The sequence below is a fragment of the Coloeus monedula genome (assembly GCF_965178545.1).
Source record: "Coloeus monedula genome assembly, chromosome: 1".
NCBI classification, from domain to species: domain Eukaryota; kingdom Metazoa; phylum Chordata; class Aves; order Passeriformes; family Corvidae; genus Coloeus; species Coloeus monedula.
In genome coordinates this window covers 151,420,840-151,441,424 of record NC_138781.1, presented here as the reverse complement: position 1 = coordinate 151,441,424, position 20,585 = coordinate 151,420,840, and the positions used below count along the sequence as shown (strand labels likewise).

Sequence of the window (20,585 nt, the reverse complement as noted above, 5' to 3'; positions counted from 1 at the left end):
CACACACACATGTGCACTTCATGCATGCAATGACAGGGCAAGTGTCTGGATTTCCTAGGCTGCAGAAATTACATTCACAAGTATTTTCATATCAAAAAGAAAAATCAGAGGGGTTGAAAAATCTTCCTACCCAAAGGTTTAGTGCTTGCATCTTTTCTGACAGGGAAGCCTGTATTTCATTACTCCCTGGGTCAAAGATACCTTAATCAGAAACAGATAGTGAAGATGAGGACCCCAGTAATTTATGGGGAAAAAAACCAACACAAAAACTTGCAACAGCTGTGATGTTCAGTGCTCAGACAACATCTGTTGCGGTGGAATACTGCAACACACAGAGCTCTGAGATAGAAATAGGTTCTCTTTCACACTTGCAAGGTCTGCACACATCTCCATCTTTGTGCACTGTGTCCCTGCACAGTGGACCCTACCCCTGTTTGCCTTGCCTGCCAGCAGGTTTAGTGGCTGCAGGTGAGCCTTCTGCACAGATACCTCACTGAAGACCTGTAACTCTTTCTCCTGGTAACCATGGCTGTTCATCCTTCAGCTCTGCTCCCACCTGTGGCTCTTAGACACCTGCTAGCTATAACAGCTTCTTCCCTCCCCACACTCAACTTGCTTGACCTGGTGTCCCACACAGAACTGCCTCTTGTTCATGTGGGCACAATTTACCTCTCCCTAGACCTGTATCAGCACCCAGGAATGTGTCAAAAAGCAGGCTTTCATCCCATGGCTTAGAACTGCTTGCTTTTTTTTTTTTTTTCCCCCAAATGTGCAATTAACAAATATTTGAGCAGCAAAGTGAACAAGCAAATATTTATACCATCTATCACCTACAAAATGTTAAGAATATATATAAGCTGATATACTCACTAGCAAATTTCTTTTCTGTTGCTCTTTTCAGTGGTATCAGTGATTACCTTTAAGACTGTTATAGTCATCAGGTTGACAGAGGGATTAGTGATGCTGGTAAAATTGCAGGTAGATGAAATTCTATCTCTGTGGTGTCACCGAAGGACAAATGTATTCAGGCAGTAAATCTCTAAGAGGACAGACAGTGCAAGGAATCATCAGAGGAATAAAATTTGTCACTTCACTACAACTCATCATGGTGGAGAGAAAACAGGGTAGCCTGCCCTACCATGTCCCTAGTCAGTGCTTGGCAATGCCTTGCCAGAGTTTTGCTGGTGATTTATTTGGTTCACAGCACATCTGACTTTATTTTATTCTTGGCTGAGAGAGTTGGGATTGTAATGTCTGGATAAGAGAAGGTTCTGGGGAGACTTGAAAGCACCTTCCATACCTAAAGGGAGACTGCAAGAAAACAGGAGAGGGATTTTTAACGAGGGTGTGTAGTGGCGGGATGAGGAGGAATAGCCTCAAACTGAAAGAGGGCAGGTTTAGTTTAGACTAAATTCTTCAGGATTAGACTAAATTCTTAGGATTAAATTCTTCATTGTGAGGGAGGTCAGGCACTGGAACAGGTTGCCCAGAGAAGTTGTGGATGCTCCATCCCTGGAAGTGTTTTAAGGCCAGATTGGATGGGGCTCTGAGCAACTTGGTCTCGTGAATGACATCCCTGCCCATGGCAGTAGTGTTATTTCATGTCTTAGTAATAAAACTACTGCTTCAGTTGTGCTACGTGAGCTGAAGCACTGTGATACCTTGCACGGAGAGGATAGCACGACCCTCTGGTAACATTTTCAACATTGATACCAAAAAATGCTCATAAAAGCAGTTATCTGTGGAGCTTAACTGTTGTTTACAAAGACGTTGATTTATTATGGTAGCCCCAGCAGTGTCCTTGTATACAAAACAATTTTTTAGCCCATTATATACTTAAAGCATCATGAAAACAAGTTAATAGTGTACAAAGGAGGAAAATGATTACTTCTGCTTATTTTGTAGCCAAAAGCTGGGTCTCTTGGATCGGGTTCGTGGTACCAATACTAAAGGAAAGCTATTTACCCCTCTGAATGTAGATGCCATTGAAGAAAGTCCTTCAAAAGAGCCTAAGAATGTTGTCTTGAATAATAAGGAGCGTTTTCGCACTGCATTCCGAATGAAAGCATACGCTTTTTGGCAAAGCTCGGAAGGTAGCCCATCTGTGTTGATTTCTTTCTGTGCACCTCCTGTTCTCCCCATTTTACTTTGTTCCTTTGCATATTCTGTTGAAGGTTTGTGACTTTTTGGGACAAGCATATTTGGTACCTGGTTTTACATGGTATGTTTGGGGAACCCCAAGAAAAAGTGTCGTGGAGTGCAGGCAACAAGGTGCTAAAAACAGCAATGGATATGGGATAAAGCCAGTGCTGGATTCAGCCTATTTGACCTGGAAAAAGAGGGCACACAGGGTAGTCAATCTATATCCCCCAAAAAGCACATACCATCGTGGTTTAGTTTATTGGCAAGGATGCTATATTAAGGCAGCTCCCTCCTGGACTCCATCCAGCCCTGCAGCAGCCTGTGTCCAGGCATCTCAAATATGCCTTCACTGCCATCTCATTAAACCTTGTTTATAGAGTCAATGTCTTCTTTCCTCCCCTTCCCTCCCCAAGCTTGCTTCCCCTCAGGGATTTTCATTGGATCTCCATGCAACATTACGGGGCATTGTTCCTCTCAGCTTCCCTGAGCACACATTTTCCTCTTCTTGCCTATAACATCTAAGTTAACATCTTTAAATAACAGTTTCCCCTTTCTTGTGCCAGCTGGCACCAGTCCTTGGTGGACATGTTACCATGGATGTAGCCTGGGTGTCCACACAGGGAATGTGATTTTCTCCTTCATGAAGGTACATGAGCTCCAGGCAGTGCCAGTGACAGGACAACTTGGCCTGTGGCTTCTACAACCTGTTTTAGCCTTTATGTAAAATAATTTGGGCAGAGTTCCACTGGAAAGGAAGAATAGTTCCCAGTGTTTCAGAAATGCTGGAATCTGAGAGGAGACCCTTGAAGGAGACCCTATGTCCTACAGCTGTCCCAAAATAATTAAATCCTTTTCAAGACCTGACCAGAGAAAGAAGAATCTCTAAGAGATATTCCTTTATTAAATTGCACTTACTTTATGTAGTGCTTTATTCAGCCAGACATCCCTCTAAACATTGTGTGGTGAGATGTTCACACAGCTGTTTTTTTCACCTGCTTTGCAGATGCAGGAACAGGGGAACCCATGGCAGAAGACAGAGGCGACAGTAGTGATTTCCCTATGGAAGATATGATCCCCACATTCAAGACAGCCATCCGAGCTGTCAGGTAAATGTCTTTTTGAATGCTTATGCTTCAGGATATAACATTACCATGTTGCTACATGTTGATTCACTGTTTCTGTTATTGCTTTTTTTAGATGCAATAGATGAGATAATTCTAATGTTTTCAAAAATGTGAGATAGGCCCTATTCAGTCTGTTGAAAGTATGCAGAAGGGAGAAAGTTTTCAGCAACGTTGACCACATAATTTTGTGAGATACTCCATAGTGTATTTATTATAAAATAATATTGTGTACTGTTCTTTGTTAAAATATTATGTGAATATGGTATCTTGCTCAATATAGTGACTAATATTTATATGAAACTGGAATTTTTGCTTAACAACAAACTCTGGGCTGACTCAATTCTTTATTCACAATTGTATGAGTGTGCAATCTACTTTTCAGTTGTCATATTTTAATAGATGCTGAGGTTTCCACTTCAGCAGGTTTGTGACATGTGTCACCTCTATTTTCATGTCACAAGAGATTTTCCCTAGGTTAGAAAACTCCTAGTAAGCCTTGGTCATATCTTTAGCACATCATTCAAATAAAATTAATTCATTGATGTTCTGTTATCCCTTGATGCAGTATTTTTTTCTCTCCTCCCTTGAAAAATGTCCCCATGGGAAAATACTCTGCTTTCATTACATTAATTTCATTAGTTGCTCTTTGTTCCAGAAGTTATTCATTTTTGCACCAGGGACTTACCACCTTCCAGGTGAAATACTACAAGTCTGGAGTGTCTCACATTTATCTTAGAAAAACTTCAGGGAAGATGGTTATAAAGATATAACCATAAATTTATTTGCATATAACCATGATATGTACCCTCCCAGTTCTTTTCGAATTGGGTGCAGGAGAATCACTTACTGAAACTTCCAAGCTTTCTTAAGGCTGCTGAAAGCCAAGTCAGACAGGCTTTGCTCATGTTACCCATGACTGCTTCCCTCCCATTGGAAGTTTCTTCATCCCTATGTCCTCCATAGCTTGCTTTCCCTTTCTTTCCCTGATACTGGCTTGCTTTCAAACAGAGACACATTATTATTACTTTCAAAAAACTTCTTTCCCTCATCCTGTCCAAATCTAATTGATTCATGCAATTTCCCTTTAAACTCAATCAGGAGCCAAGATTTTTTTTTCTTGTGTATTGTACCCAGATCCTGAACATTAATTGGGAGTAATTCTTTCTACTTACTGGATTTCAGGGTCATGATCAAGGAGTTTTTAAATTAGAATTGCTAACATCGTGATCCTTATTTTTTATTTAAGTCTTTTAATACATAGTTTTGCTGTTATCATATATATTTTGGGTAAAATAGGCATAGATATAATTTTGAAACCTAGAAAAATTTATAGGCAACAGAGGTAAAGAATCAGCTGCCCTTAAAAAATTGTAATAGAATTATCTTTTGCTAAATCAAGTTTATACAGATTTTAAAAACATTAGAAAACCCACAAACCTTAAATAAAAAGCAAGTCAGAATCTTAAGATGACAGCAATTTCCCAGTTCAGACCAACAAGTACCTGGAGATTCTAGTGAGAAGTAAACACCCAGAAACCAAGTCTAAACCAGATGAAGATTTCATTATTTAAATATGTTTCCTCTATTTGTTTACTCTACAAAGATATATTCATTTTAAGTAATGTATAAACAGAAAAAGATGAAAAGAAAGAATGCCAAACATTTTTCAAGTGCTTTGGGCAGCAGTGTTTCTTGTTTTAAGAATTCTGTTACTAATTTCTTGGTAATTTTATAATAATAGTAATAATAAGAGCAATTATATTATTATCATTACAACAACAACAATAATGTGATACAGCTGTTTTCTTCAAGGACACTTCAGGCTGTTCTAAAAATTTTTCACCTCTTCACAACCTGAACTGCTGCTAAATTCTTAACTTCCACAATTGTATCTGTTTAGCATTTCCTATCCAAAACTTTCCACGGTGCAAAATTAAAACCAAGATGAGAATGATTCAGCATTGCATGTACTGTAAATTAGCTTTATAATAGACTGAAGCATAAAAAAGCAGCTTCAACTTCACAGCTTCAAAATCTCCTGCAACTTGTGTTGTTCAAACTCCAACTGTGATTCTGAAGCTTTAAACTACTTGTTTTAGACTATTAATTAGGAAAAGCCAACTATTATAAATTTTCAAATGTGGAATGATGTTATAGATTCTCTGTTTGTATTTTATTGCCTTGCTTGGAAATAACACACTCAATTTCCAAACACGCAGAGAATTCATCCATATTTTGATAAAACTGGAAATTTTCATCATGGAATTTATTTAAGAAATTAATATTTTTTTCTGTTTATTATGCAGAATACTACAGTTTCGTCTCTATAAAAAAAAATTCAAGGAGACTTTGAGGCCTTATGATGTAAAGGATGTGATAGAGCAATACTCAGCAGGGCATCTTGATATGCTTTCCAGAATAAAATACCTTCAGGCAAGGTAAGAATCTTCAAGTAAAGGGGGAAAATGTATAGCTTTCCTGGCAAAACACACTTGGCCTGTTTGTGTACAAAGCCACCCAGAAACTATGTCTTTGCATAATGTAGCTGGTTCCTGGGAAAACCTTTTCCCAAGTGAGTAGCTAGCAGGGATAACTGCAGCAAGAGACCACTGGCTCAGATGTAGAAGAAGGACATCAGAGTAAAAAAGCCCTGTGAGTTTTCTTGACCTTATTTGATCAGGATTAAGTTTCTCTCCTCCCCATTTTACAGATGGTCAATTAAAATCAATAGTTTTTCTCCATGAGCTTTTCCTTGGGCTGGATTCTCTGCTGACCTGTACCTAGTGAAGCACACCATAAAAGTACAAAAATACATCAGCACAGAAGGTTTCACATCCCCTTCACTCAGGTGTAATTGACATATCTGAAAAAAAATTGGAATTTCAGGCCTCATTATTCATGTGCAATCTGCCTCCACATCTGTTTCCACACCGAAGTGGTTCATTGTTATGTGCTCTTGAGGCACATCTACAAAACTTTGTGCTGCTTGTACCATGAGCCATGAGCCCAGGCCAGAGCTTGGGGGTGTAAACTTGTGTGGGGCTGAGCCCACGTGTGTGCAGATGTGTGTGCAGATGTGTGTGCAGATGTGTGGAGCTGTCTGTGCTCAGTCTCTGCTCAGCACATTCCCTGAGGCCCTCAGTGACTCTGAACAGCAAAATGCCACATAAACACCTTCATTTCTCTTAAGAATGGGCTGACGGAGTGCAACTCCTGCTGCACATTTGGGCCTTGTCTGGACTTATTTTGGCTTTGTAAGGCTGAAATCTTACTGAAATCTCTGATCTTTCTGCTGAACTTTGTAATTTCTTATTTCAAAGTGATTTTCCATGCAGTGGGCTATCTCTTTTTCAAGTATGTAACATGTCTGTCAGCAATGCCTGGGGACCAAGCCAAGATCTAGCTAGCCTCGTGAGGCTTGCCTGGAGCTTTTTCAAGTTACATTTTCAAAACTCCATGGGGCATTGTGAAACAATGCAAGGTATCTGCATGGGTTGTCCAATAACACAGATAACTGGTCTGTGGATTAGTGCTGATTGATATGTGGTCATTTTGGGGTGTGGGCTGAATAAACAGAGACTTACTTGCACCTGAGCAGTTGGATGTGACAAATGAAAGAATATTCCATGTAGTAAAAGAGTGTAATTACATGTGCTGGTCCATTCCAAACAATCTTTCTGCTTTTGTGCCAAATAAAAAAATCAAGCAGGCTTCCTTATGCAACTTCATTTAAAGTTATGTTTTTCAAGCCAAAAGAATAATTAGTAAAGACAAAAATATTGCTGACAGTTAGAAACAACAACTGACAGAATGTTATTGGTTTATTAAGAATGACAGAAATTCTACCTTTTGCCAAGTTCTGTTTTTCAGTACCCTGCACAAAATTTGATGGGTCTCCTGACATTTTTAAAAGCAGCTGTTATTGGATATTTTTTGACAACCACGCTGTTTGGTTCCTTTGAAGGAAAAGAAGTCATGTGTTTCAAATGCTAAAGTTTGGAAACAGTGAGCTAGAGAATTATTTAATTACCATTAAATTACCAGGTAATTGCAATCCAGTGCATTGACTGTGTACCCAGAAGAGAACAGATACATCATGACCTTCAATATATTACCAAATCAACAAGTGCTTCCTTTTTGAATCTTTGCTTCAGAGATGCACAGCATATTCTGTCATGTGATAGCATTTGGAGAAGGACTTACACAGTTGAACTCTTCTTTTTTCCAGAGTAGATATGATTTTTACACCTGGACCTCCATCTACTCCCAAGCATAAGAAATCCCAAAAGGGAGGAGCTTTTTCTTACCCTTCACAACAGTCTCCCAGGTGAATTCTTTTATACCTAGTATTTAGCACAGCCCAGTACAGAAATGAAAAGTTAATTCATTCCAATAAGCATGATCTTTGTTCATCCACTGTTATAGTAATGATACTGAGAGAATATGTTGCTATGAGATACATATGGGTAAACACTGAGCCAGAAAGTCACTAGCTTCCCTAAGAAAAATGTGTGATGGAAATCTGAACAATGGCTTCTTAATTGTCCAGCTCACCTTCTCCACAGTTTGAAAATATGGTTTTAAATTAAATACATGCATTTGATTGCTGATGTGTTAAATTTCTAACATTCAACTCGTAAAGCCGCTTAAAAGCTCAATAAAAATCACCAACAGTTTGAAAGTAAACTAGTTATCTTCCTGAAGAGAAAAAAGCCCCACCAAATGGCAAGCAGAGGTTTTTAATGCTGCTGCTTTTAAACCAATGTTTGGTGAGAGATACTTAAAATGAATTGTAATACCAGGTTTCTGGGTGTGAAAATTGCACCATATTATTGTATTGCTGCATTCCACATGGAAAAAAATCAATAATAAATGACATTTCTGTTGTTTTCAACTATCAATCTGTCAATAAATATCCATCAAGAGCCACACAAGACCATCAACAATCTGTCCCCAAAGCTGTTGTGATTGCTCAGAACAAAAGCAATCTTACAGAAAATAAATTATCCCACACAGGGAAAAATCTGAAACCAAGTAAATGTGAAGACAGAGACCTAAGTAAATGGAAGAGACAATGATCACTTGGGGAGGAAAGCAGATTGCAAAAACTGCCTGAGTCCATATCACCAGTAAGCCAATGTGGAAAATCTGACATATTTTAGTTATAGATTTTGTTCTAGTAAGATTTATTCATGGCTATATTTTGGATTTTGTCAGAAAGAGAAGAATTGGACATGATAAAAGTTTTAGGGTATATTTGTTCCAAATCATGTTAGAGAGCAAGTGCTCAGAAATTGTTTTTCTAGACTTTGACATAGGTTGTGGGAAGACACTGATTCCTTTGAGGTTGGTTTGGAAACCATTTGATAAAGGTTTAACTTGATCATGAGCATCCTAGATCCCGTGAAGTTATAAATCAAAGCTCTTTAATTAGACATTGTCTTCTTACCTAATGAATTTGGTCCATCTTATGGACAGGCAGGAAGAAATTGCATAGATGAAAAACCTTTTCTGGAATCAGCTTAAAATGTCCAGACCAGACTGTCTCTTTGCAGCATTTCCAATCTCTGACACTTACTATTTGATATAATGAAATTGAGAAAAAAACACACTCATCCTAGAAACTCAGATTCAGTCTCCAGAGACACTAATTATAAAGAATTAGATTTAAAAACACATGGCCATCTGTAGACCCACTAACTGCACTATCTCTATAATTTTCACAAACCTGAAATTATTCCAACAAGCTGGAGAATAATTTAAATTTTATTTTGAACTTCTTGGGCTTTTTAATCTTTACCTTAAACTTGAACAACAAAAAATTAAATTAAAAATCAAAATTATATATTTTAGGAATGCATTAGCATCACAGAGTAGACTTTCACTCCTATTTGAATAAACAACTAAAAGGGCTCCAAGGATCTATATGAATAGATCAACAAGTTAATGATTCTTATTTCTGATATAAATTGCTTATTGTGATGTAAAGAAATATTGAACACTAATAGAGTTATTTATTTTTTTGTAGAAATGAACCATATGTAGCCAAAGCCTCTACAGCTGATACTGAAGACCAAAGTATGATGGGCAAATTTGTTAAAGTTGAGAGACAGGTAGGTAATTTCATGACAAGGATGGAGGCTGAGATGCTTGTTCAGAAATGAAAGAACTGGCATAAATTCTGTAGGACTCTGGCTGACCCAGGCAGAATGTTGCTGCTGGTGGTGAAGACTCACAGAGATCTTGTTCTAATGATCACAAAACTGTGTTGCTAGTTTTTCATGAAAGAATTTACTTATCTGGGAAGTGTGCATTTTGAAACTTGTTGAATCAATGTCACTATGTATGGCAGAAAATCCTAACCACGATGTTGAAGTGGAACATTTTCATTCCTTTAACTTCTATACTCCTCACATGTGGTGTTTGTTGTGAGAAAGCCCTTTTTCTGCAGGGTCTGGCTCTCAAAATGATTGTCCACTCTTGTGCCCTATCCAAAAGAGAAAGGAAATTAGTCATGATATGTTAACCCCGATGTTGTGGGACTATTAGGTGGTGTTAGGCCATAGGTTGGACTCAATGATCTCAAAGGTCTTTTCCAAACTAGATGATCCTGTGATTCTGTGATTAAGAGTTAGAGAAAAGGTCTGTATGCAAAGCTAATTCCATATATCGAATTTTGGTAATAGCTATTTACCATTGGTATCAACACTTTGCTCTAAAGTTATCGAGTCCTGTTGGATACTGGACTGTTAAATATCCAGCAACACTAAGAATTTTTTTGGCACAGTTCATAGGGATGGGTCTTCATAATCTGAGGCAGTTAGAGGATGTCATCCATTTCAGCCCAGCTTCTCAGGGAAGGTCATGGTTACCCTGTACATACCTCCATGACCAATAAAGATGGCAGCACACCATTGCTGGAAGCAGTGCACGTACAGAATCATGGACTCTTTTTGAACAACTGACTTGAAGCAATATCATGACATTGGTATTTTTCAGGTAAATGACATGGGGAAGAAACTGGATTTCCTTGTTGATATGCATATGCATCATATGGAACAGCTGCAGATCCAAGTTGCTGAGATAAGTCCATTGAAAGAAACCGCTTCTCCTGCAAGGGAGAAGAGAGAAGAAAACAAATATTCTGAATTAAAAACAATAATATATAAATACACTGAGCAGTGTTCTCGTGAAACTCCTTACAACTTCCAGCAGGTTCCAGTCAACAAAGTCAGCCCCTATGGTTTCTCAGCACGGGGTCATATGACTCACTCACAACCTTTATCAATAGGTGGGCAAAGCTCTGGCAAACTGCAAGCCACACCTTCCTCAACTTCATATGCAGAAAGGCCAACAGTTTTGCCTATATTTACATTAATGGACTCCCAGGTTAGCTACCATTCCCAAGGGGACCTTCAAAGCCCTTACTCAGATAAGGTGTCTCCGAGGCAGAGAAGGAGCCTAACGAGAGACAGCGATACTCCATTGTCCCTTCTCTCTGTCAACCATGAGGAACTCGAGCGCTCCCCAAGTGGCTTCAGCATCTCCCAAGAGAGAGACGATTTCCCCTTTGGCCCCAACGGGGGATCAGCATGGATGAGAGAGAAACGCTACCTAGCAGAGGGGGAGACAGACACAGACACAGACCCTTTCACACCAAGTGGCTCCATGCCCTTGTCCTCTACAGGAGATGGGATTTCAGATTCAATATGGACCCCTTCAAACAAGCCAGTTTAAAAGTGTGTGTGGGGGCAGTCACTGGTTGACTTCTCCTTGTAATGTAAGCATACTTTGTATATCTCACTTACTCTACACCCAAAGCTTACTAGTTCAAAACACCAATGGCTGCATAAGATGCATGTGATATTAGTGGTAGTCATTCTGCACCATTTCATACAATTTACTAATGCAGTTTTTTTCATGCTACCAAAACTAAGGAGCTTAGTTTTGAGCATGGTTTGCATGACTTTGCCCTATATAAATGGTACAGCTGATTTCTTCTATGATACATATCTATCTGATACTCTTCAATACAACAATGGTGAATTGATAACAGACAAGATACAGTGGTCCTTGCTACATTTTGTAAACAGAGCAGCAAAATAAAAATATATTCAGAAGCAATATCCCTTTGTGGAAAGATAATGTCTGAATCATTTTCCAATATAAACAAATCTATCTCTAATCAACCAAGCCAATAATTTCTAATATCGAAAGCAGGGAAAAAGCTGAGTCAAAGTATGACCTTATTGAAATGTTTTTGTGAAATAAATATTTCTCATGTGATCTCTTCTATAATTACCCCTGAAATACAATGTTGTAATGAAATTAAGGGTAGGGCTTTAAATCATCAAAGCCACCTCCTGGGATTGATCATAGGTATTTATTTATTGTAAATTGCAAATAGAAATCCCTCAAACTACTTCGAAAATCTTCACTAGTGTTTATAAAATTGCTCAAAGTAAGATTATAATGATGTTTCTTAGAAAATCTTTTGCTAAGTCTGTTTGCTACTTATGGGGCCAAATTTTCTTTCTGTTCCAAAAATAAGGTTGTTCAGTGTAGGGAAGTCCAGGTTTACACACTCTACTCTTCCATTGACTTAGGTGCTGCTAAGTAAGATGCATAATGTAACTCAGCCTCAGTTTCCCGGTCTGTTAATTTTGAGTTACACTTCCACACATGCTCACAGGTTGAAAGGCTCAATTCTCTAATATTTTCCAAGTGCTTTGAGCTCCTCAGATGTGCAGAAAATTGCTATTCTGTTCCCTGCAAGTCCCACAGTGTAAGATTTTGCCAGGATCTTTCTCTTTGTTTACCTTTACTCTTGGAAATGGAGTGCTCCAAATCCATGAATGTGTGCTATATTTAAGATTAATGTATGAATAAATAATCATTTTTTTCACGTGTCCCTGAGCAACAGAGAGATAAGTATGCTCCCTGGGCCTCAGCCAAATATTTTTTCATAGAAGATGGAAATTATTGAGAAGGAGGAGACCAGGAAAATCACTGGACCACTGGAAAGAAATGAATCCAAGGTCTCACCACTACAGTGGGAATGTAGTAACTGTAAAGCCAGTAAAACTAGCATATCCGAATATCTTATGCAGGTCTTACGTGGTGTGAGTAAAGGTGTCCATGCAATAGCATCCATGATGCTGTACATCCTTTACAGCAGGTGGGAAATGAAGCAGTACCGTCCGTGAGCACAGGGTACAGGAACCAAGGCACACATCAACTTTGGGATGAGATTAATCTCACCTTTAACTCAGTTATCTACAATGACCAAATGTCTACCAACTTCAAAGAGAGCAGAGGGTGACTTGCTCAGATGTCAGATGATCAGAGATCACACAGTCAATGGGAAGGCTCTCACCTCTCCCCCACTGATCCAAGGAGCATCCTCTCTGCCATGGCTCATCCCCACCTCATGTCCAGAATGACCTCATCACTCCACATGATTTCCCCATTGTGGCCAGGACACTGACTAACAAAGACACAAGGATTTAGCCCAAGTAAGATGTTAGAAAAGGGGCTTTCTGTAGAGACTGCTTGTATTACGCTGCAGCTGCACAACTGAGCATCCCTGGCACATCCAATCTGAGGACAAGAACACATTACTGGGCTTCCCAGTGTTTACTGGGTATTGCAAAGCCCTGGACAGAGAGTGCTCCAGTCCATATTTTGTTGGGTTTTTCCCACCATAGTAAACTTCTTGTTTATTTCCTCAGTATTGTTGAGATCTCATAACAGTCTTTCCATCCAGGGAGCTTCTGCTCTTTCCCAGATGTGAGCATTGCCTTCATCTTCATTGTTTGTTCTCTATTGGAAGAGACATCTAAAGGATTAGGATCTTTTTACTTCATCTGCTTCTTCAGCTAAATAATGATTCATCTTTCTGGAAACAGATCTTCAGGAAAAACAAACTGCTGTTGTTACTGGATTAAATAATGCAGACCAGTTACAGCCTTTGAAGACTGGGCTGAGTCCATGGAGCTGTTCTGAAGCTAGGAAATATGATGGTATGAGGCACAATTTTGGTAATTACTTAATTGACAAAATAGCATTGATCTGAAAGATAATCTGTGTTTTGCACAGTTTTGTGGCAAAATTAGCAAAGAATAAAACTAAATTACCATGGTGTAATTCATTATGATTTAGCATAATGAGAAGAATTCTTTGGCGATCAGTGATTCTTAGAAATACCTGTATTGTACCTGCTGCAGGCTTTCTGAAATAGTAATATATGTCTGTGGCAACTTGTGAGATTTAGCCCTCACATGACAAGGGAACGAAAAAGAATGAAAAATTATTTTAATATTGCTACACTTCTGAAGTTGGTGTAAGTATGTGCTAGACAAACCTGCTTCAGTTTTCTAACATGTCAAGGGCCTGTCATTCCTACTGATTTCATCTGAGTTTGGTCCTTCTTAATGTGCTTTCTAAATGTGAGCAATCAAAAATCAAGGCAGCCAAAAAGCAGGTGCAGTCTGAGAAACTTGTTTGTGGCTGCCTTTGACAGTTGCTATGCCATGCAGTTCCCTGTCCAATTCCCACTGAAATTCTTCAGTTCAGGTTTCTGTTCTCTTCCATGACAGCTCATATAAAAGGAATCTTTTCTCAATATTAAACCTGGCTGAAAATCCATAAATAGCCTCATTATAAAGGTATGTTCTTTCCAAGACAAAATCCAAGAGACTTGGATGAATATTCACATGCACACAGAGTGCAGCCTCAGAGAAAGTGGAATTTGGGCTGCTCTGCACTGTGCACACTTAGCAGCTGAACTGTATTGAAGTTAGTGTTTTCTATGGCATGTAATATGTATTTGAAATATGCAGCTTAAAGGTGTCAGGTCAGGTATTTGTAGCCACATCACGAAATTTTAATGACGCCAGAAAAAATCTGCCTCTTCTTAAAAAGTACTGGTGATAAACTCAGCAAGATCCTCTGCAGTGGACATCTGTGGCTCTTGTGAAGGAGATCCAAGAAATGAGACAAGGCAGATCTGATTAGCTTATTTTAATATTTATTTATTCTTTTTAGCACTGAAACCAGTCACTGCTCTGTTCATATGGGTGGTGCTCTTAGCAGCTCTCTTCCCTTTACATCATCAGGATTAAAAATAGGGCATCCATCAGTTCTGCTGCTTGTGCTGACAACAGATACATGTCAAGGTGAGATCTGGAGACCATTCCTGATCTGGGATATGCACACAAACATCATCAGACTCCAATCAGGATGAGTCCAGGGAGCACATCCACCTTAGAACTGCGGTTTATATGCCTGCCATAGATACTGGAGAAAGCAAAACAAACTATGTGGGATCCCAGTAACATTAAGGTCAGGACCTGCTTCCACACACAAGGAATCTCTATTCACAATTTCATTTGAGAGAGGCATCTGGGTCAATAACAACTTTTTTAATAGGAATTAATTAGATTTATACCTCCTTCTTCTGCATGATGTTTCAGTTTAAGAGTTATCTCTTTGGGTCAGATCTTTCTAGCATCTCAACTGACTCTAACACTTTGTTTACATGTAGTTAACATTAACAAGTATCAATGACTTTGATGACTCTCAACTCATTTCAGGCCTTGAGATATCTTTCATAATTAGAAAGTGTGAAGCTTTTCTCTGCTCTCCTTGAAGTTAGAAACCTTCTCAGAGTGATGCACTGGGAGCACGGTTGGGTTCTAATCTGCCTTTATGAATTGCCTTGTGAAGGACAGCACTGATCTGGAGACATTTTTCTTGGCTACATTTTTAGACTGATTTTCAATCCCTAACAAATGCCACATGTCTGGAAGTTTTCAAAAATGTGAATCTGTGTTTACATTGTGTGCCTCTCTTTGCAGCATTATTATCAATTAAGCTTCCTCACTTTAGATGCAAACCAGGAATATTTGATTAAGGCAGAAGTGAATGCTTAGTTGAAGCATGAAGGTATGGTAAATGTGGTTTGTGTTCTATTTAAGGAGCTGGCACTTTAAAAAAAAATCTAGTCAGGTAATGGCTGTTGTACTTGCCTTGGCTTTTCCCTGCACTGAATTTATCAGTCTGGCTCCTATCAAAATAAAAGGGAATATAACCCATGGAGAGATTGATTAAGAAGTCCCTAAACTGACTTTGGCTATATTTGCTCTGTTTTTATCTGTAACGTTGCTGCATTGTTATGGTCCATAGTGGAAATAGTTTAAAATTTTTCTGCTTCAAATGGTGTCCCAGGAGCGCTGCAAACTAAACCCCACCTGAGCCCGGGTGTAGCGGGGCCGCTGCCTTGTGGCCTTCAGGAGAGCACCCAGGTCCAACCAGTTTGCAAGATCACAGCCTAAAGCAATCAGAAAATGCAGAGTAAGGAGCAAACTCGTCCCTGCTGGGAGCCCAGCTGCTGCAGAGGTGTCACATCTGCTTAGATGAGAACTAAATCTGTCTTGCTTACTCCAGAGCACAGGAGGAAAGAGCTGGATCTTGGTTCCTTGCCCCCCACAGCCCCCACCACTAAGCTCTAGGTGCCTAAGAGCTGCAAACCTAAATTTCCTATGGCAACTCATGAATTTGGTGGAATGTCACTTTTTCAGGAGCCCAGATAAGCGTGAGTGTTCACTTTGAAGACTATTTTCAGAGGTGCAGAGAAAAAAGGGGCCATTTTCAAGTGTTTTTAGCTGGACACTCTGGGAATGAAGGTCCTGGGTACCACTTTTGCTTCTGATTATTTGGGCTGTAAGATTTGATCCTTCCCAATTCAGCTTCGAGTAGCTTCCCTCTGAAGTTAAGTGAAGCAAAATACTGAAAATGGGATTCTATTTCCATCATGAAGAACACGCTGAGACTGAAGGTTACATAGCCAACTGCATTTTGTTTTCTAGTTATGGCATCTTATTATTACTAGTATTTGTGCCTTGCTCACTGAAATTTTCTCCATGCTACAAAGATGCTTTTCAGATTCTGGCTGACAAGGGAACACGACTTTTATACAAGTGGCCTTTAGTGCTCTTTATAATATTATTTATTGTAATTTTTAAACTGTATGTGTAATTTCTATTCTGGCACTGTCCAATATTTGAACAAATTTAATATGTTTATTTCACTATATTATGCAAACAATACTTCTTAACTGATTTTTTTATGTTCTGTCTTTAAAAACTGCACCACTTATTAATAAATAGAAATTTCAATTATGATGTGGATGAATTTATTTTCATTTAAGTTGTGATACCTTCACATATATTCAAAGAACACATTGTCAAATGTACCCCCAGCAGAGACATTGGCAAACACCCTTTTGGCTTCATCTAGGCAGGACTAAACTCAGCTACAAGTAGGTTTTCTCTGGCTTCCACAGCCAGCTGTCAATACACAATAGATCCCATTATTTGTGACATCTTTTGATTTAGTGGCCATGTAATTTATATGGCTTTGAGCATACATGTGGGGAAAAACAAAAAGTGGGGAAAAATACATTCATATTGGAGACATTAATGTGCTAAAGTATTATGAAATTGCAAACAAAATATACAGAGAACACAGTAATGGCACAAGCATGATCAGAATATCCCCTGCAGGGAATTTGCTTGAATTCTACCCCTGGTTCTGCTGTTGCACTTCTGTGAGGTCCTGTGTCTGAATGAGACAGGAAGAGAAGTGAAACATCACCTCTTCCCAAAAATTTATCTGGGCAAAGAGAGGTATTTTTAAGGCATTCTCTGTGGCTTCAGTTTCATGGTTGTCACCAAGGAATCAGCTCTGCTGAGCACTTGAAATAGAAACTAAAAAAAGGTTTTTTAATTTTTTGTGGTAGGTAAAATATTCAACATTTATGCCATGTCTTATCCCACTTCTAAATCACTGTAAAGTGAGAATAATTAAAAGATCCTTTAGAACTGCAATATTAAGTTGTAGTGCTTTTGAATCTGTTTGTTTTAAATTATTCTAGTTAAATAAAAATAATAACTAAATAAGAAATAAGGTGGTTGCCAGGCTCTTACAGCCCAGTTCTATCTATTTTTTCCAAAGATTGACAGTTTGTGTTTTTTAAAGCTAATGCACCAGAGTGTAGAATTCTGAACCTTTTGGGGTTCAGGGTTTTTTCAAGTGTCTTCACTTTTATAGATAATGTTATGCCATGTTATCATTGCTGCCTTAGCAGTGAATGTCCCAGCTTGAACTGAAGGGCTTGAACTGAACCGTGCAGCTGCCAGGCACAGCAATGACATTTACCTGAGTATGTCCCAGGCAGAATGAGTGAACCACTCAGTTTTTGTTGACCTGCACTGAAAGCTGTTGCATTAAAATTTCCCCTTGGTGTCACCCAAACACCAGAGCCTGACAAATTACTGGATTTCAGTAAGGCACTGGGTCTGATCTTTTAAGGAATGGACTCTAAAATGGGAACAAGATGTGATACCTATTCTCAGACAAAGCCCTGCTTATATCCAGGGAGGTTTTCCCTCCTGCAGCCTGTGCTTATGTCTATATGGGATGCCTGGGATCCTGTACAATGTCCCCCACCTAAGCAGAATAAGACTGGCTCAGCAGTTTAGAAAGGGTAAAAATTGAATCCAGTATGGCTCAAGCAACAGTGTCAAGAGTGGAACTTTCTCAGTGTATCCTTCTGTTTCTTTCTTTGCAGAATACTTTGATTTTTAAGACTTGCCAGGGTAAAATGGTTGCTTGATAAACATAGAGCATCCTCTTGGATCACAGAGAAGGGATGGAATCAGGAAAGCCAAGCCCCATGGCTGAGAGCAGCAGGAGAGCTAGCCATTATTTAAAGAAATTGCCCTCCAAGATAATGACTGGTAGCCCAATGGGTTTGGGATAGCACCACAGTTTTTCTCCTGTTTCTTTGTGTCAGATGCAGATGGACAGCAGAATACAAACCAGGGATCATGAAAAAAGGTGTAATATGTGCTATGAATGTTTTGGCAGACTTGATGGGATCAGTTACGTGTCTGACACTTATCCTATCAGAAATAAAATCACTTGATAATTTCTTTAATAGTTTTCTAAGTTCTGGGCAGTTGCAACTTCTCTGTATCTAATCAAAACTTTATGAAGATTTATATTTATGAATGCCAAGTGCTTGATCACAAACTAACATCTTTGGAAGCCCCCAAGGAGCGGTGCATAGTATTGTGTGAAAATCTCATGTATTGTAACTCACACACTAGGTTTTCTATTGGCCTCTCGCCACTACCCATTTTCACAATCTCCATGGCTCTTTTTTTCCCAGTTTCTCTCCTTTTTCTCCCTCAAGAGCACGCTTGAATTAAAAAAAAAGTTTCACAATATCAGACACTTCAAAGGAAAGTGTTCCCTACTTTAGACTAATAAATATACAAAACATTCTTACTGAAAACAGCGTGTAGATTTTAATGCTCATTCTGTTCAGGATGTTCTGTGGTGTTAGTACCAATCTTAACAAAATGTTAATAAGAAAAATTAAAGAAAAATTTATTTAAATTGCAGGAACTATTTTCAGTTCTAAATACATTTTCTGAAATGGGAAAGAAGTTCTATGAATGGGAATAAATACATGTTTATATATATAACTGTATATTTGGGGTACAACAAAGCAAAGTGCTTGGTCCTACACTTGGGTCAAAACAACCCCCTGCAGTGCTCCAGGTTGGGAGCAGAGTGGTTGGAAAGCTGCCCAGAGGAAAAGGACCTGGGGGTGCTGGTTGACAGCAGCTGAACATGAGCCAGTGTGTGCCCAGGTAGGCAAGAAGGTCAATGGCACTGGGTCTGTATCAGCAATAGTGTGGCCAGCAGGGCCAGGACACTGACTCTGCCCCTGTACTCAGCACTGGTGAGGCCTCACCTCGAATCCTGTGTTCAGTTTTGGGCCCCTCACTGCAAGAAAAGCATTGAGGGGCTGGAAAGTGTCCAGAGAAGGGCAATGGATCTGGGGAAGGGTTTGATGAGGAGCAGCTGAGGGAGTTGGGGATGTTTAGCCTGGAGAAAAGGAGGCTCAGGAGTGACCTTATTGCTCTCTACAACTCCCTGAAAGGAGGCTGTAGCCAGGTGGGGGTTGGTCTCTTCTCCCAGGTAACAAGAAACAGGAAGAGAGGAAATAGCCTCAAGTTGTGCCAGGGGAGGTTTAGACTGGATATTTGGAATAACTTCTTCACTGGAAGGGTTGTCAAGCACTGGAACAGGCTGTCCAGGGAAGTGGTGGAATCACCCTACCTAAAGGTATGTAAAAAATGTCCAGGTGTGGCACTTGGGGATGTGGTTTAGTGGTGAACTTGGCAGTGCTGGGTTAATAGTTGAACTCCATGATCTTAAAGTTCTTTTCCAGAATTAATAATTCTGTGGTTCTGTATATAGTTTTTCTTTTAGGAGAGGAAATGTTACTCTTCTGAAAAAGAATTGACAAAGAAACAGTATTACATTTAGAGAGTTGTCCTTAATAGAACTTGTGCAAAAATAAATAAAATAGAAGGATACTGGTAAAATCTGAAATTAAATCCAGGTGAAAGTAAACTTGATAGAGCTAGTACATTTCTTAATAAAATAAGCTAAATATCTTGTAAAACTGTAATTGTAGGGGACTAACAGAAAACTGTTGAAGTGCAATCAGGCTTTTTCAGAACAAATGGAATTTACACAATTGATACATTTCTAAACAAAGTTTATTAAACAATCACTCAAAGATGCTTTCATGGAAACATTTGCCACAGTAAAATGAAGTGTAACTGAAAATAAAGCTTCAATGCTCTGGAGTAAACTTGTGTTAAGTTTGCTTCTTTGTTCTCTATTTAAAAGTGGCATTTCCTTCTCTCTTGCACGGCAGTATCTGATGAGACAGAGGCACAGCTGGATATGTGTTTTCCAGGTAGGCAAATCAGACAGGTTTTCAAGGTGCTTTAGGTACTACAGTGCTCCAGGTGCCACAGGTCATCTTTTAGGGCAGAGATGGTTCATAGCCCAGGCAGGGCAGCGGGTGTCCCTGAAGGCACTGTCACACCAGGACAGAGCAGGTGGGAGGGGAAGCGGGTTGGTGCCACTGGCTGAGGACACAGGGATGTATGGCTGGAGCTCTTGCAGTCACTCACACACACTGCAATTGCTATAGAGAAATGTGTACTTTTGATCACATCTAAAGGTCTAAGAAAAAGCCAGAAGGAAGAAGCAGTGCATTGCTCTCACTCTGTGCTCTCAGTGCACAGAGACTGTGAGAAATGAGACAACTCTTAAAAAGATCAATTTATTGAAAACAGAAAAATTGAAAAATTACAGAAATCAGAAAAATATAAAAATTTGGGATCCTATGGCTCAGTAGATGGTATGCCCCAGGAGCGCAGGGATGTG

At 39.2% G+C, this 20,585-nt stretch overlaps 1 protein-coding gene across 2 annotated transcripts in view; it reads left to right on the top strand.

The window, feature by feature from the left end:
* KCNQ3 (potassium voltage-gated channel subfamily Q member 3) overlaps positions 1-11,003 on the top strand; it is a gene marked incomplete at both ends in the record, with an annotated part of 195,440 nt that extends 184,437 nt beyond the window's left edge. For both annotated transcript variants that reach the window (XM_082300710.1, XM_082300709.1), the window contains 6 exons: positions 1,906-2,093; positions 3,146-3,248; positions 5,573-5,704; positions 7,495-7,593; positions 9,295-9,379; positions 10,266-11,003. In XM_082300710.1, the coding sequence (XP_082156836.1) occupies positions 1,906-2,093; positions 3,146-3,248; positions 5,573-5,704; positions 7,495-7,593; positions 9,295-9,379; positions 10,266-11,003 (1,345 nt within the window). The remainder of the gene's footprint in view (positions 1-1,905; positions 2,094-3,145; positions 3,249-5,572; positions 5,705-7,494; positions 7,594-9,294; positions 9,380-10,265) is intronic.
* Between the last annotated feature and the right edge of the window lie 9,582 nt (positions 11,004-20,585).